We start from the raw sequence: 13,441 nt of genomic DNA, 5'->3' as shown, positions 1-13,441 counted from the left end.
CTATCAGCCCTAAGCCATAACCCGGTGCTCCGGTTAGCATGTTCCTGAAGTACGGATTCTCTCATTGGTCGGTTTTAGAGCTTTTGTCCTTGATGTTCGTTTGTTTGAAAAGACTGCAGAGCTGATTGGAGCTACAGGATAACCAGCACCGGTTACATGTACAGATTATCGGTCTGAAGCGTCTAAAGATGGTGTAGTATAGCAGTACTGCTATACTACACCATCTTTCAGTTTAGGGTTCTACAATAAAAATGATCTGGTCCTGCAGGTTCTAAAAACATTTGACTCCAACCTCAAATGCAGACAAAAATAACTTTCACATTGTTTATTAAGTAAAAATGGAATGGAAAGATTGTATGAGGAAAAGAAAAGTTCAATGGGCTATCAAAGTAGATGTTTTGACTTTATTACTGTCGAGGAGTTTTGGCCAACTTTTTCTGTTTACTGTGTGATTTGAAAAGTTAATTTTAGATTTGAATCACTTTAGATTCATTCACACCAGCCCTGCCTGATCCATTTTAATCAAATTCCAGTCTGTTTGCTTAGAAAGTTCAGCTTGTCTGGGGAAGTGTGAATGTACAATCAAACTTTGGTCGATTACGCAAAATAGCGAACAGTGGTCCACGTAAAAACCTAGAACTCAATTTGGTTAAAGTGAACTCTGGTGCAGTTTGTATGTGAACACCAAGTGGACCGGACGTTGAGTGTTTTGAGACTTTCAGCATCTTTTAGGTAATTCATCACATCATAGGTGATCTTACTTAGAAGAATTTTCTGAAAGTAACGCTGTTGTCGCCTGCATGAAGATAATATGACAGCTAGCTGCTATCCATTTCCAGGATTCACAGACGTCTTACATGTTGATTGTCACTGCTTAGGCATCACAGAATATGTCCTGCACCTTTATCTGATTTTACTAAGCTTTAGAGAAAGTGATTCAAAGAACATCATGTATGTTTATGCGTTCATAGGCAGAAAACTCATCAGCAAATGGAAACTGGGTCAATTTTGATGACTGGTTGATTGACTGATGCATCACTACCAAAAACTCTGGGACTGAAGGAAGTGTAGAAAGGAGAACTTTCCTTTAGCCTTTCTGTATACCCTTTAACTGTCACTTCCAAAAACACTTGCATGTTGTCCAGTGGGTCCAAGTGGTTTCAAACAACTAGCAAAGTAGCATCTTCAGATGTTTATGCTGTTATAAAGTCCAAAAATAAGAAGAACGCAAAAGTTTTTACAATAAAAAAAACTCCCTTTAAGAGCTGGAACAGTGTTATTTTTGGTGTATGTACTCACTTAACATAGTTGCAAATTTCTGACCTTTGAATCATTCAGCCATAGAAATGCTCACAAGTTTAAGAGATGAATCAGTTGTGACTTTTAGAAATGAGCTATTTTTAACTGGATCTTCAGACAGCCGCTCATAAAGACACAGCTTGTTCTATCATAGTTTAATCCATGACAATTACCAAAGATAAAACAGAAAATAGGACTTTAGCACCAACATGTTGGCTCCCAAAGAGATAACAGCTGAAGTGGATGTTTTATGTCCTATATGAGGTCTTTGCTGGATTTTCCTTTCCATTTTTAAAGAAATTACTTTCAGATATAATTTAATCATTTTCACTTGGGCCCTTTTTTCTGTTTATTTAGAAACATATTGAACAATCTGCTGTCATGGCCAGGGCTTTGACTGAAAATGAGTAATAAACCAGGCAAAGCCCAAAGAAAAAACTTCAAAATACCACCAACAAGTCTACAGATCTCTTACAAAAATATCAATGACTAAAATCTTTTGCAAAAGGCATACAGATATTAAAAACATATTGGCAAAATCGGAAATACCAGTCTAACAGTTTTGTTGTTTATAAAGGAAACAACCAAAAAAAAAAGACAGAACCATTCCTTAAAGCTGTTAATTCTTAACCCAAATCTAGAACAGCTGAGGCAAATCATCTGTCTCGGTGAGTATGCACTCAGAGAAAATGTGTCAGCTGACTAAAGGCTTTGGCTGACTTTAAAGAGTCAGGAAGCAGCAATAACAGCAGATCTAACTTGTAAATCTAATAAAAATGCCAAAAGTGTCCTGGTTTGTTTCCAATCAATGCGATGCAGCAGATATATGTGCAGCAGAGCGGCCAATACCACAGAGTTAACTTTCGAGGATGTACAGGGATTCTGCTGAGCCCTGTGGAAAGAAGAGCGTGAGTGTATCTTGTGCAGAGTGTTGCATAAAACCTAGAAAACTAGAGAACGGCTTCTCTACCATCAAAGACACAGCAGGCTGTGCAAAAGCACAATGAGGTTACGGTAAAGTAACACATTGGCGTTACAGGAATGTTTGATTCCCTTTTAAATTGGACAGTTTTCCAGATACACAATGCCTTGCCAAAGAATTCAACCACAAACTTCAATGTATTTTATTAGAATATTTACACAATAGACCAACAAAAGTGATTCAGAAGTAAAATGAAGGACAAAGGATACATGGCTTTAATGGTTTTTACAAAAAAAAAAACAAAACTGAAAAATGTGGAATGCAATTGGAACTAACCCTTCTTTACTCTGTTAACCGTCAATAAAATCCAAAAATAGAGTCCACTGAGTAATTTAGTTTCTCAAGGTGTTTTCACACCTGTTAGTCCAGTAGATTCTGTTTGATTGGGGACCGAAGTTGCAACATTTGTTACATTTTCAGGTGGTTTGGCTTTCTTTCATAATGCTCTGTATAAAGCGATCCAAACATTTTGAAAAAGCTGCTCCCCTCTTCGCCTGCGGTGGCGCTGCGCCAAGAGCCACTGAAGGAAACAACACAAAAACCTCTGAAGAAGACACCGAGCACAACTTCCTTCTTCACGAAATGTAAACAAAAATTGAGTAGCGTCAGATTTTAGAGGTCGTATGCTTTCTCTTTTGTTTTTGGTAAAAAAATAAATAGAATAAAAATCACAAGCCATTACTCCCATTAGTGCCAAAATTGCACCTTTGTTTTAGATGTTTTTATCCAGAATGCCCTGTGTAGTGGTCTACTTCCTGCTTTTGGAAGTCCACTTGGTGTTCACATCTGCATTCGAACCGAAGCAAAGTTAACTTCAACCGAACTGAGACCAAGGTTTGTAGGATGACCAGAGTTCACCTTTTTGGTCGGCATCAGAGTTCTATTACGCATTCACACTTTCACAAACAAACCAGACTTTCTAGGCAAATCTACAGTTTGATTAAAGCGTACTCAATATGGCTGGTGTGAATGAACCCTTAGGCATCAGCAAATAGCATCATGAAGACCGAAGAAGACAATGTCATAGGCTTGGAAATACTACTCGAGCTCTGGAAATCATCTGAAAAGGGAAAGATTATCAAGCAATTACAAAAATAAAACAACATGGCTGTCCTTGAGAGAATCTGATATCAGGAGAACAATTGGTTGTCCATTGTACAAATCTGGAAGTCACTGGTGAAAGAAACCAATAAGCAGTCCCATTTGGACCCAGCAGGAAGATGGTCTACTTGTCAGATGAGGCCAAAACCGAGCTTTTTATACAAGCAAAATTTGTACAATTTTACTTGTACAAAACAATGTATCAAAACAATGTATTACAGAAAACCATCACCCTGGACAAAACATCCTAGTGGTGGTGGTAACATGCTGTGGGAATAGTTTTCTTTAACAGAGATAGGGAAGCTGGTCAGCGTTGGGAAGATGGGTGGCGCTGAATACAGAGTAATCCTGGAGGAAAACCAGAGGCGGTAGAAGACTAGCAACTGTTGCAGAGATTCACCTTAAAGCAGGACAATGACCCCAAAAATACAGCTAGAACCATAATGGAATGATTTAGAGTAAAGCTTATCAATGAATTAGATTGATCTAGTCAAAGTCCAAACCACATTCAACTGAAAATCTGTGGCAAGACTCAAAGAATACTTTGCACAGAGAATCTCATTCATTCTGGCTAAGTTTGCAAGGAAGAAGAATGGACAAAAATGTCAGTTGTTGATAGAAATATGCCCCAAAACACTTCTGCTGCCAATGCCAAAAATCACCCATTAAAAAAAAATCAGATTAAAAAAAGTTTAAAGACTTTATTACTTTAATCTCAATCATGCACCACATTGTGTCCATTACATAGACGTCACATAAAATACACTGAAATTTGTGGTTTTATTATAGTAAAATAAAAAGGAATACTCAAAGAGGTGTATATAATCTTGCAAGGTGGCTGTCTGCTTTTTTGTTTTTAACTCACTATAATTTATGATATATTTAAAGTGATATATTTTGGAGTATTTTCTCAAATGTGTATGTAAAACACGCCTGTGTAATTAAATTCTCTCTTTTAAAAGATTTTTAAACCACATGGACTAATACTGTCTGGAAAAACCAGGCGATAACAAATACGCAATGAAAAAGTGAAAAGTTCATTCATTCATTCATTCATTTGAACTCGGCCTGCCATGCCTCCAGCAAAACTCAGCCAAGTGGAGATCTGGGAGGTAACCCGGTAATATAAAGAAAAATAATCACACCACCCACGCCTCCGGCTGGTATAACCTCACCGTGACAGACTGAAAGTCCACACTAAGTGGATGTTCATGAACCAGCAGGGTGCCAGGGATGCAGATAATGAACAAAAAGATGATGTTGTGCTCCCAGTGTAGTGTAGTAAGCAACAACCCCCTCTTATTATCAGGGAAATTAGCCCCTTAAATCACAGCGCACCACGCGCCCGTGGCAGGGAATCCGCACCAACGGCTAATCTAACGGTAAGGTATAAAGTAGAAAAAGATCACTCACCACTTGGTCTGTCAGCAAATATAAATCCCTGGATGATTTTTTTGTAATTTTCCGTCACCGTGTCACACCTTCTCATGTATTCAACAAACTCTGTTCCCCCCCGTCTCTCTCCCTATTTGTCGATTCAGACCTGCTCTGCTCTGTCGCCCTCCTGGTTGCTCCTTTTTAACGATAAAACTCGCAGAGGCCAGGCTATTGTTAGCGAAGCCTGCTGCAAAGAAAGACCCGCCTACAGTGACGTGATTCCAAGAACGTTATTGGTCAATCAGGAGACACTCAAGCTTTTTATTGGCTAATGTAGATGTTCGTTCTAAACTCGGGGCGGGTCCAAGTTTGCCGGTAAAGATTCAGCGGTGTTACGTTCAAAGTCGATGACGAAATGTCCGAAACTTTAGCTCTAACACAGATTTAGAATGGATGGCGTTGCGTTCAGGTGTAACTTTTGAATTTAACTGTGTAAAAACAAATTTAACTGGTTCATAGACGGTAAAATTCTTCTTTCTCTGCAGATCATGAAGGGAACTTCTACACTACTACAACGTATCCTTACAAAATTAAAATTAAGAAAAATTATAAAACTTCATTTATTTTAGCGCTCACCCTGAGTGAAAATATAACTTAACAATTACACAATTAATAAAACATACATTGATTATAATATTAATTGTATTAATTACAAACCAAACGTCTTTTCCCACACCAATAAAACTCGATCTAAATAAAGTAATATTAAAATCAGTTAGAACTTTGACCATAGACAATATAATAGTCCATGACTGACGCGAATGATGCAGATTAAAGATTGGGGAGGTAGTGACATCTGGCGGTAAGAGAGGTGGAGTGCACATCAAGGTAATTAAACTGCTAAACAATGTATTATTTCCCTAGTAAGTAACAATATATCTGAAGGCACAAATAGTTATTTAACTATTTATTTCTGTCAGAGAAAAAAAAGAAAAAAAAAGAAAAATGTAAATAACTGAACAAAGGAGAAAACAGGAAGGGGAATGCAAAGAGAAAACGGAGAAAATAAATCAATGTACAACGACGTATTAGGATTATTACACATAAAAAAGAAGACAAAATTTCAGCCAAAAAATTCTTATAAATTTTCTAGAAAAAGAACTTAGAAATTTCTGAGTTTGAATATTTGCTACAATAAAAGAGACATTTTCGTGATAAAACATTTCTGAATTTCAAAAGTCAAAATTGTAAACTTTTGAAACTTTTCAAGTTTTGTTTCTTAAAAATTTCTGGGACTGAGCTAAACTTTTATGATTTTTAAGCCAATTTTCAACTTTTCAAATTCCCAATTTTCCTTTTTTTCTAGATTAATCTAAAAATGTCAAAAATGTACTCCTCTTTTTTCTACAACAGACTTAATACACCATCACACTAATAAGTCATTTATTATTTTCTACGTTTCTATATATTTGCAAATTTTGGCAGGATCCATCCTCCATAGAACAAACCAGTTTTGTGTAATTATAGCTCTGTTAGCAGTTTTCCAAATTTGTGCAAAGATGGACAGAGTAATTGCACAGAGGTAAAAGTAGAACTTCAACATATTTTTACTCAAGTAAAAGTAAACGGTAGCTGTCCAAGAAATTCCTCAAGAGTAAAAAAGTATTTGGTAAAAATACAAAATTTTTACCCCCCCTCTTCTCCAAATGTGATGGACAACTGATTAAATGATCAATCATTTAATATTCACAAATTACATAATCAGACAGATCAAAATATAAAGTGAAAATGTTGGTATTTTAAGGACGAATATTGCAATAATTCATAAGTAACAAAAAATAACAAAATCAAGCAATAGAAAAATGTCCCAATCAGTCTTTTTTAATTAAAAAAAACTTATTAAATTTGAACAAACTGCAGGTGTTTGTGTCTGGTGAATATTTTGTTGAAACATGTTTGTTTTTCATTCAGTTAAGTTACTCACTGCATAATTACCCAGAAATTTTACGCAAGTAGCCATACTTCATAACAAAATTACTCAAGTAAAAGTAAAAAGTACAGCGTAGTAAAACTACTCCTAAAATTACATTTAAAAAAGTTATTAAAGTAATTGTAATTGAGTGAATGGTACAAATTACGACACAACTCTGATTTAGTGAGACTTATAAAGCAGAAAGTCGACCAACAGACTCATGAAGCTTGTTAATAATAAGAGGATTCATTTATATTTAAAACACCTGAAACGTGAAGGGATGTTTGTTTACGCTGACGGAGGTTTTGACTGGAAAATGAGCAGCGGTGAGGCAGGAGGAGAGGCAGGAGGAGGGAAACGGGCTCAGTCACTTCCGCACCATGTGAGCAGCACCGGGACTGAAGAATACTTTGTCCCGGATGGACCCCGCATCCTCCGGGATTGAGGAGCGCTAACCCGGTGACCTCCAGCGGGGGACCTATCGGCTGAAAATCCGCGCCCAGAGACCGGATCCATGGCTGCCGACGTGGCCGTGTCTCTGTCGGTGCTCGCGGTGGTGGTGCTGCTGAGCGACGTGACCCGCAGGCTGCTGATGCGGGGCCTCGCGAACACCGGGCTCTCACCGTACGCGGTGGAGCTCGTGTCGACCTTCCAGCTCTGCTGCTGCACGCACGAGCTGAAGCTGCTCTCTGAGTCCGGCGGCATCCCGCCTCAGCTCGCGCTCACCTTGACGTATGTGACGTCAGTGGCTCACGGGCTCACCTTCCGAGGGGCTGTGGGTAACCCCTGCAGTGCGCTTGAGCGCGCGTACCGCGCGAGGTTATCGGGTGGGTGCGCAGTGCGGCGGATCGCGTGCCAGTTCGCTGCGGCGGTGGCAGCGCGCGCGGCCGTGCCGGTGATCTGGGGTATGGGGATGTCGGGACTCCACAGCCGCCATAAGCTGCTGGGGTTCCGGTGTGTCAGCGCGATCCACGCACCTCTACCGCAGGCTGCTGCGGTGGAGCTGATGTGCGCCTTCGCTGTTCAGACTGTCATCACGCACACGCAATCTGTGGAGGAGAAATACCGCGTGCACGCAGTAGCTGCTGCCATAGCAACAGCGGTTTATGCAGGTGGGTTGGTTTGTTTTTTTAATCCGCTGTCAATTATGGGGTGCCGTTTGTGAAAAGTTAACAGCAATAATTTTATTTATTTAAAAATTTGGGGTATTTATTTTTCAAAGTCACATTTTCATCATATTATTCACACATTTATAAATGTCAGAGTTCCTAACCAAATATTTAATTCAAAATAGAAAAATGATTTTACTAACTAAATATTTAGCATTCAAATTAAATATTTTGTTCCTAACTAATTGTTTAAGTCTTAGCTAAATATTTAGCTTTAAAACTAAGCTAAATATTCAGTTTGGAAAATATTTAGTTTGAAAAATGAAGCCTAGGCGAAAATTCAGCCTGGAAGACTATGATATTCACCCCACCTGCCCAACCAAGATGTCGTCATGCGCCTCGATTCCAACCTATCGGTGATGATCTCCTCCTCCAATCATCAAGCGTCGCTCCCTTGATAAGGTCCAGCTGTTCACCGGCGTCCACTCGTTGGCTGAGCTTCAACCTTCCTCCACCATTAAGACTTCTTCAATGTCCATTCAGTCTTCACCATCCTCTCCACCACCTGGGTTCGGGCCCAAGAGGGGAAGACGTCTCTAATTTTTATACACACAGCGGCTCATTTTCTCTGACAGCAGTTTTCAGCATAACGTCTTCCTCCAGGGTCCGAGCACCAAAGACTTTCATTTGTCAATTAAACTTTCTAATACCCCTCTCTCTCTCTCTCTGTGCATGAGTTGAATTAAATGTTTTAGTATAAAAAATAGAAGTATATTTTTTATTATGTCAGTTTTGGTCCTCCATACGAATGTGTAAGGACAAGGAAAAACTAAATATATATTTATGCTTTTATTTTTATTATGTCAGGTTTGGTTCTCCATATATTACTGGTTCTGAATAAATTGGTGCATAACTTAATAAATTCTCCTTGATAAGTGTGTGTTTGTTTTTTAGGCGGTGGTGTGACTGGAGCCGTGTTTAACCCGGCGGTGGCCTTTTCCACGCAATTCCCCTGCAGTGGGAACTCATTCCTGGAGTACTGCTTTGTGTACTGGTTGGGTCCACTTCTGGGTAAGACCAACTGGCGAACCCGTCTGAAACTTCACCAGCTAAGGTCACATTTTATAGATTAGTCATTAATTATATGTTATATTTTTGTACATTTGTGTCCTTTTTTCAACTCCAAATTATTCTATTTCTTCATCTATTTTTTGCTTTATTTAACCAGTCAGACTGGGTTTAACACTGTTAATATTTGAAAAAATAAACCTTAGAAGTACAGCAAACTGTGATTATCAGCTCTAAATTTAATTTTGCTTTTCAAAAGCAAATAACAATTTAAGCCAAATGTAAACGTTTTAACCAAGTCATTTCTTTATCAGAAGAGCATTATTTCAGATTTACATATAAAATTATTCAGCTGAATCTTTGCACCGGTAAAGAAATTAAAATCAGCTTTGTGTCCCTGCCTGCTTACAGCCAAAGTGTTGACATAAATCTGATAAGCTGATTAAATACTGGATTCTCAAGACTCATTTGTATGTTGCACACAGTATCAAAATGACTAAATACATATTACATGTAGACATGTAAGACATATTTGTCTTTGTATCCAACTCTTTTTAATCCTTTTTACTTTATTTTTATCTTCTTTCTTCCTGTTATCTCAGGTATGATGAGCTCAGTGCTTCTCTTTGATAAACTCATCACTGCATTTTCACAAAAATCGTCGCCTCTTCATCTCCCGCTGCGGACCAAGAAGCAGGCATGAGCGTTGCAGGGCTGCATGTTTACCCACAGCACATCAAGCGTAAATATTAACAGTTAACAATATCTAAGTTTCTGCTGAGCTGCTTTTTCTAAATATTTCAATCTGAGAGACTTTTAATGTAAATTAGACTAGAGATGACATCTAAAGCACAACTGAAATACAAAATCCTACAAGCAAGTCATTTGTTTACTTCAACATTCAGTAGAGGCATTTGATTTTTGGCAAACTTATCAACACTTTCAGATTGATAAACTCAATCTGAGAAAGTGTTGATAAAATTTGACCAGTTCGTTGGATTTTAAAAGAAAATCCAACCACATTTTACCATCTTTAGCTCATTAGACCACACAAATGTAGCTAAAATATTAAAATCTATTGCAACAGTTTTATATTTGCATTTGGATAAAATAATGTATAGATAGTATAATAAAACATCTTACTTCTGTGTAATATTTTAAGCAAATTGTTCAACAGAGGAAACGTAACCAGTGTTATTCATGTTTTAATGTGATATTAAAGCTGTACTGTAACTGAATCTTCTGCACAACATGTCCTTTACTTTTTGCACAAATGTAACTGGTGCCTATGGATTCCAGTAAAAACGATAGTATAAATAAAATTGTTAAAACTGTGCAGTTTGTTTTTATATACATATTGGACAGATTCAGTGGTTGGTGACACAGCATTAGGCCCAGGCAGGGGCGTGTTATGGGGGAGGGAAAGGTGATGGCAATTCCAGGGGCCCTGACCAGCAGGGGTCCCTCCACAATTTAATTAATTTTTTCATAGAAATAAAAAAAACAATCGGCGTCATGACAAATACAAAATTAATCATACTGTATTTTCAAAGATTGTTTTTAGCAGTAAAAATGTAATGTTACCCCTCCCAGACCAAAAAACACACATCCGTTTTTGCTCTGACAAGCTTAACGTGCTGCACTGGTATTAGCGAGTCATCTTTTAGCTAACATTACCTGCCGCTCCCACGGCTAGCTAAGCTAGGTTGGTGGCGTCAGCTAGCTCACTCGCTCTTTGGTTACCTAGCAACTCACTCACTCGCTCTTCGGCTGCCTAGCAACAGCTCGCTGAGTAGCTTACTCAGCCACGTGCCTCATAACTGCTTAAAAACAAAAAAAGAACAGCGTGGAGTGACAGGAAAACAATTATAGCAATTCGAGAGGAACTTGTGGATAAAAGGGGGAAGGTCACGTCACCAGTTTGGCAGTTTTTAAGATATTTAAAACAAAACAACAAAAAAAACCCCAACATGAAACGGTTATATTTTCCAGGATTATTTTATCTACCCGTAAAGAAAATCCATTGCAATTACGTGTTTTCAGAAGTCACCTCACTGCAAAAACACAATCTTTCAAAGTATTTTGACTAGTTTCTAATGTTTTGAGCACATTTGAAATAAGAAAACTGCAGCTGTTCTGTGAACATCTCAGAGGTTTGTTAAAAAACATTTCCAGATGCTTGAAGGTGCCACATTCATCTGTTTAGACAATTATGTCCAGCCATCATATCACTCAGGAAGGAGGCAAAACTGGGACACTTGTACCATCCAGTGACGTATGGAAGTGGCAGCATCATGTTGTGGGAATCCATTTAATTTAACCCTTAAACTAGTCTGATTAAGCAAAACCTCAGACAACAAATCAAACTCAGAACAAAAGATACAAAATTATTTTATTGATTATTTCTTACAAAGACATCTAGGGAGGCGGAAAAAAAATCTAGTAAATTAACTGTTAGGTACAAAACAAAATGTTTTCTTAAGAGTCAATAGGATTTGAGTATTTTCTCCAACAGTTCATCAGCAGCTCCCTGCATCACAGCAGCTTGATGACCTAACCATAAAAATGCATCAACATGCTGCAAACTGAGCTTCAACATGAGACATGAGATGATGCAAGACGGACCACTAACAACATAAAGCTCCTGCAACAGGAAGAGGGTTCGGGCCAGAGCAGAACCAACGGAAATAAGTGCTGCCATCTTCTTCTCTGATCCCACTGGTGCTTCGTTTGGACGCGACTTCGTCCTGCAGGGAGAGTCGAACATATGCTTGACAAGGCGTGCAGCAGCGTTTGTTCCATTTATATTTTGTCACTGCCTTTTCCTAACATTTGGCTTTACTGTTTGGGAATGCAAGATAAGAGCTACTCGGTGCTAAATGTATAAATGATCAATGAGGGAGCCTTTAGATCCCTTCAGTTTGAAGTCATTTCAGCACAGAAAGCAAGATGAACAAGGCCTCATACGAACAATTAGTCCGACGATTAATCAGTTATTCTGACAAGATGCTTAATTTGAGATTTTTTTTTTTTTTACAGAATTTGAACCAGGTATTAGCTAAAGCGTTGTCACTTGAGGAGTTCTGGGTAAAAAACATTTTCAGACAAAGGTTTTATCCTAAAAGCAAAATGTATTCATTTGTACAGTTTTGGCTCAATTACGGCTCTGACTGTGTTGTTCTTCCAGCAAATGGCCTTTTTTAACAGTCTGCATATTCCAGTTAACGATTAATCGGTTACTAAATTACTTGATCATTTAAATAATTGATTAATCACCAATTATTTGATAAATCATTGAAGCTCTAGAAGAAGCTGAATCTGTTTAAACCCTGACGTTTGTTAGAATCCACAGAAATGCGACTCATCACTGCAGTTGTTGAAACCTTCAAAAGGAACCAACTCTGGAAAACATTTAACATCAAGACAGGATCCTATGCATATTTCCATAAATATCCAATTAAATGAGAAAAATTTGTCAAATATGAAAAACATTTAAAAATACACATTCTAATGCACATTTATTCTAAATAAATATAAAGAATTGTCCTTACTAGTGCTCAACATCTGCATCCTCAAACTGACCGGCCTCCATCGCTGCAGCATCCACCTCCATCCCATCTGCAACAACAAAACAGATTGTGCATAAAAAATATTTCAGTCTCCTAAACAGTATTTACTCTGTAAGTGCACTCTGGTAAGAGACTAGTAGCACTAATTGGCTGGACCTCTACTGAATTATGCATTTTTATTAAAAGGATAAAGTTACTAAATCCATAATGAAGAAAAACTTTTGTTGAATCTAATCTGCCTTTTCTGACGCTTTGAGATAATGTTTTTATCTTTTTTTTTAAATCTCTCTTTCTCACCGTTTATTAAATGTCACATGCTGTTTTTATTTCAATTATGTAAAGCACTTTGAAACGCCTTGCTGCTGAAATGTGCTATACAAATAAAATTTGATTGATTGATTTGAATCATCTGAAAACTTTACAAAAAAAATAATTATCTTGTATTGCAGCCGATGAGAGCAGCTTTCAGGATGGATTCTCATTATTCTGTTAAAAATTTGAATTAATATGCGTTAAAACATAATTTAATTTCCCTTTGGGATCAATTAAATAGTTTTTAATGTGAATTAACCATTTTAACCTCTCAATTTGCATTTTTTTTAAATAAATGAGAATTTGATTCCTGCAAAAAAGTTTGAATGCTCTTTCTAGTTCATTTCTGACGTCACAAATTAAAACTGTTTTCTACCCTTTTGTTTTTCTTTTTTGCATTTCTATCCTACTTAAATATTTTAATTTTTCATATTGTATTTAGCATTTTAGACAAAATTCATCTTTTGTGTCGATTTATCTTCTTGATGTACAGTCATGGCCAAAAGTTTTGAGAATGATTCAAATGTTAATATTTACAAAGTCTATTGCTTCAGTTTTTATAATGGCAATTTGCATATAGTCCAGAATGTTATAGTGATCAGCTTAACGGCAATTAATTGCAAAGTCAATATTTGCCTAGAAAATGAACTTT

General features: G+C 37.5%; 3 protein-coding genes across 6 annotated transcripts in view; 1 reads left to right on the top strand and 2 right to left on the bottom strand.

Annotated features, from left to right (window-relative positions):
• pak1 (p21 protein (Cdc42/Rac)-activated kinase 1) overlaps positions 1-5,005 on the bottom strand; it is a 52,197-nt gene extending 47,192 nt beyond the window's left edge. Inside the window, exon 1 of the mRNA XM_017308397.1 lies at positions 4,796-5,005. The gene's annotated coding sequence lies outside the window, so the exon portion shown is untranslated. The remainder of the gene's footprint in view (positions 1-4,795) is intronic.
• Positions 5,006-6,666: 1,661 nt separating this feature from the next.
• aqp11 (aquaporin 11) lies at positions 6,667-10,242 on the top strand. The gene is made up of 3 exons (XM_008426491.2): positions 6,667-7,843; positions 8,795-8,911; positions 9,511-10,242. The coding sequence occupies exons 1-3, from the start codon at positions 7,246-7,248 to the stop codon at positions 9,609-9,611; spliced, it is 816 nt and encodes a 271-aa protein (XP_008424713.1). The 5' UTR covers positions 6,667-7,245; the 3' UTR covers positions 9,612-10,242.
• Positions 10,243-11,283: 1,041 nt separating this feature from the next.
• Positions 11,284-13,441, bottom strand: part of clns1a (chloride channel, nucleotide-sensitive, 1A) — a 7,377-nt gene continuing 5,219 nt past the window's right edge. For 2 of the 4 annotated variants that reach the window (XM_008426488.2, XM_008426486.2), the window contains 2 exons: positions 12,460-12,526; positions 11,284-11,655 (listed from right to left, as the gene is read on the bottom strand). In XM_008426488.2, the coding sequence (XP_008424710.1) occupies position 11,655; positions 12,460-12,526 (68 nt within the window). In that variant the 3' untranslated portion in view covers positions 11,284-11,654. Of the gene's footprint in view, positions 11,656-12,458; positions 12,527-13,441 lie in introns of those variants that run through there. The other 2 variants (XM_008426489.2, XM_008426487.2) reach the window with 1 other exon arrangement.

The sequence above is a fragment of the Poecilia reticulata genome, linkage group LG13 (genome assembly GCF_000633615.1).
Source record: "Poecilia reticulata strain Guanapo linkage group LG13, Guppy_female_1.0+MT, whole genome shotgun sequence".
NCBI lineage: Eukaryota > Metazoa > Chordata > Actinopteri > Cyprinodontiformes > Poeciliidae > Poecilia > Poecilia reticulata.
Note: the sequence above shows the minus strand (reverse complement) of the source record. Positions and strands in the feature narration are given on the sequence as shown.

Excerpts from the sequence above, each read along its gene's own strand:
- aqp11 (XM_008426491.2), top strand. The coding sequence starts at position 7,246 with ATGGCTGCCGACGTGGCCGTGTCTCTGTCGGTGCTCGCGGTGGTGGTG. Across the intron at positions 7,844-8,794 it reads AGCAACAGCGGTTTATGCAG|GCGGTGGTGTGACTGGAGCC; the intron begins GTGGGTTGGTTT and ends TTTGTTTTTTAG. Across the intron at positions 8,912-9,510 it reads CTGGTTGGGTCCACTTCTGG|GTATGATGAGCTCAGTGCTT; the intron begins GTAAGACCAACT and ends CTGTTATCTCAG.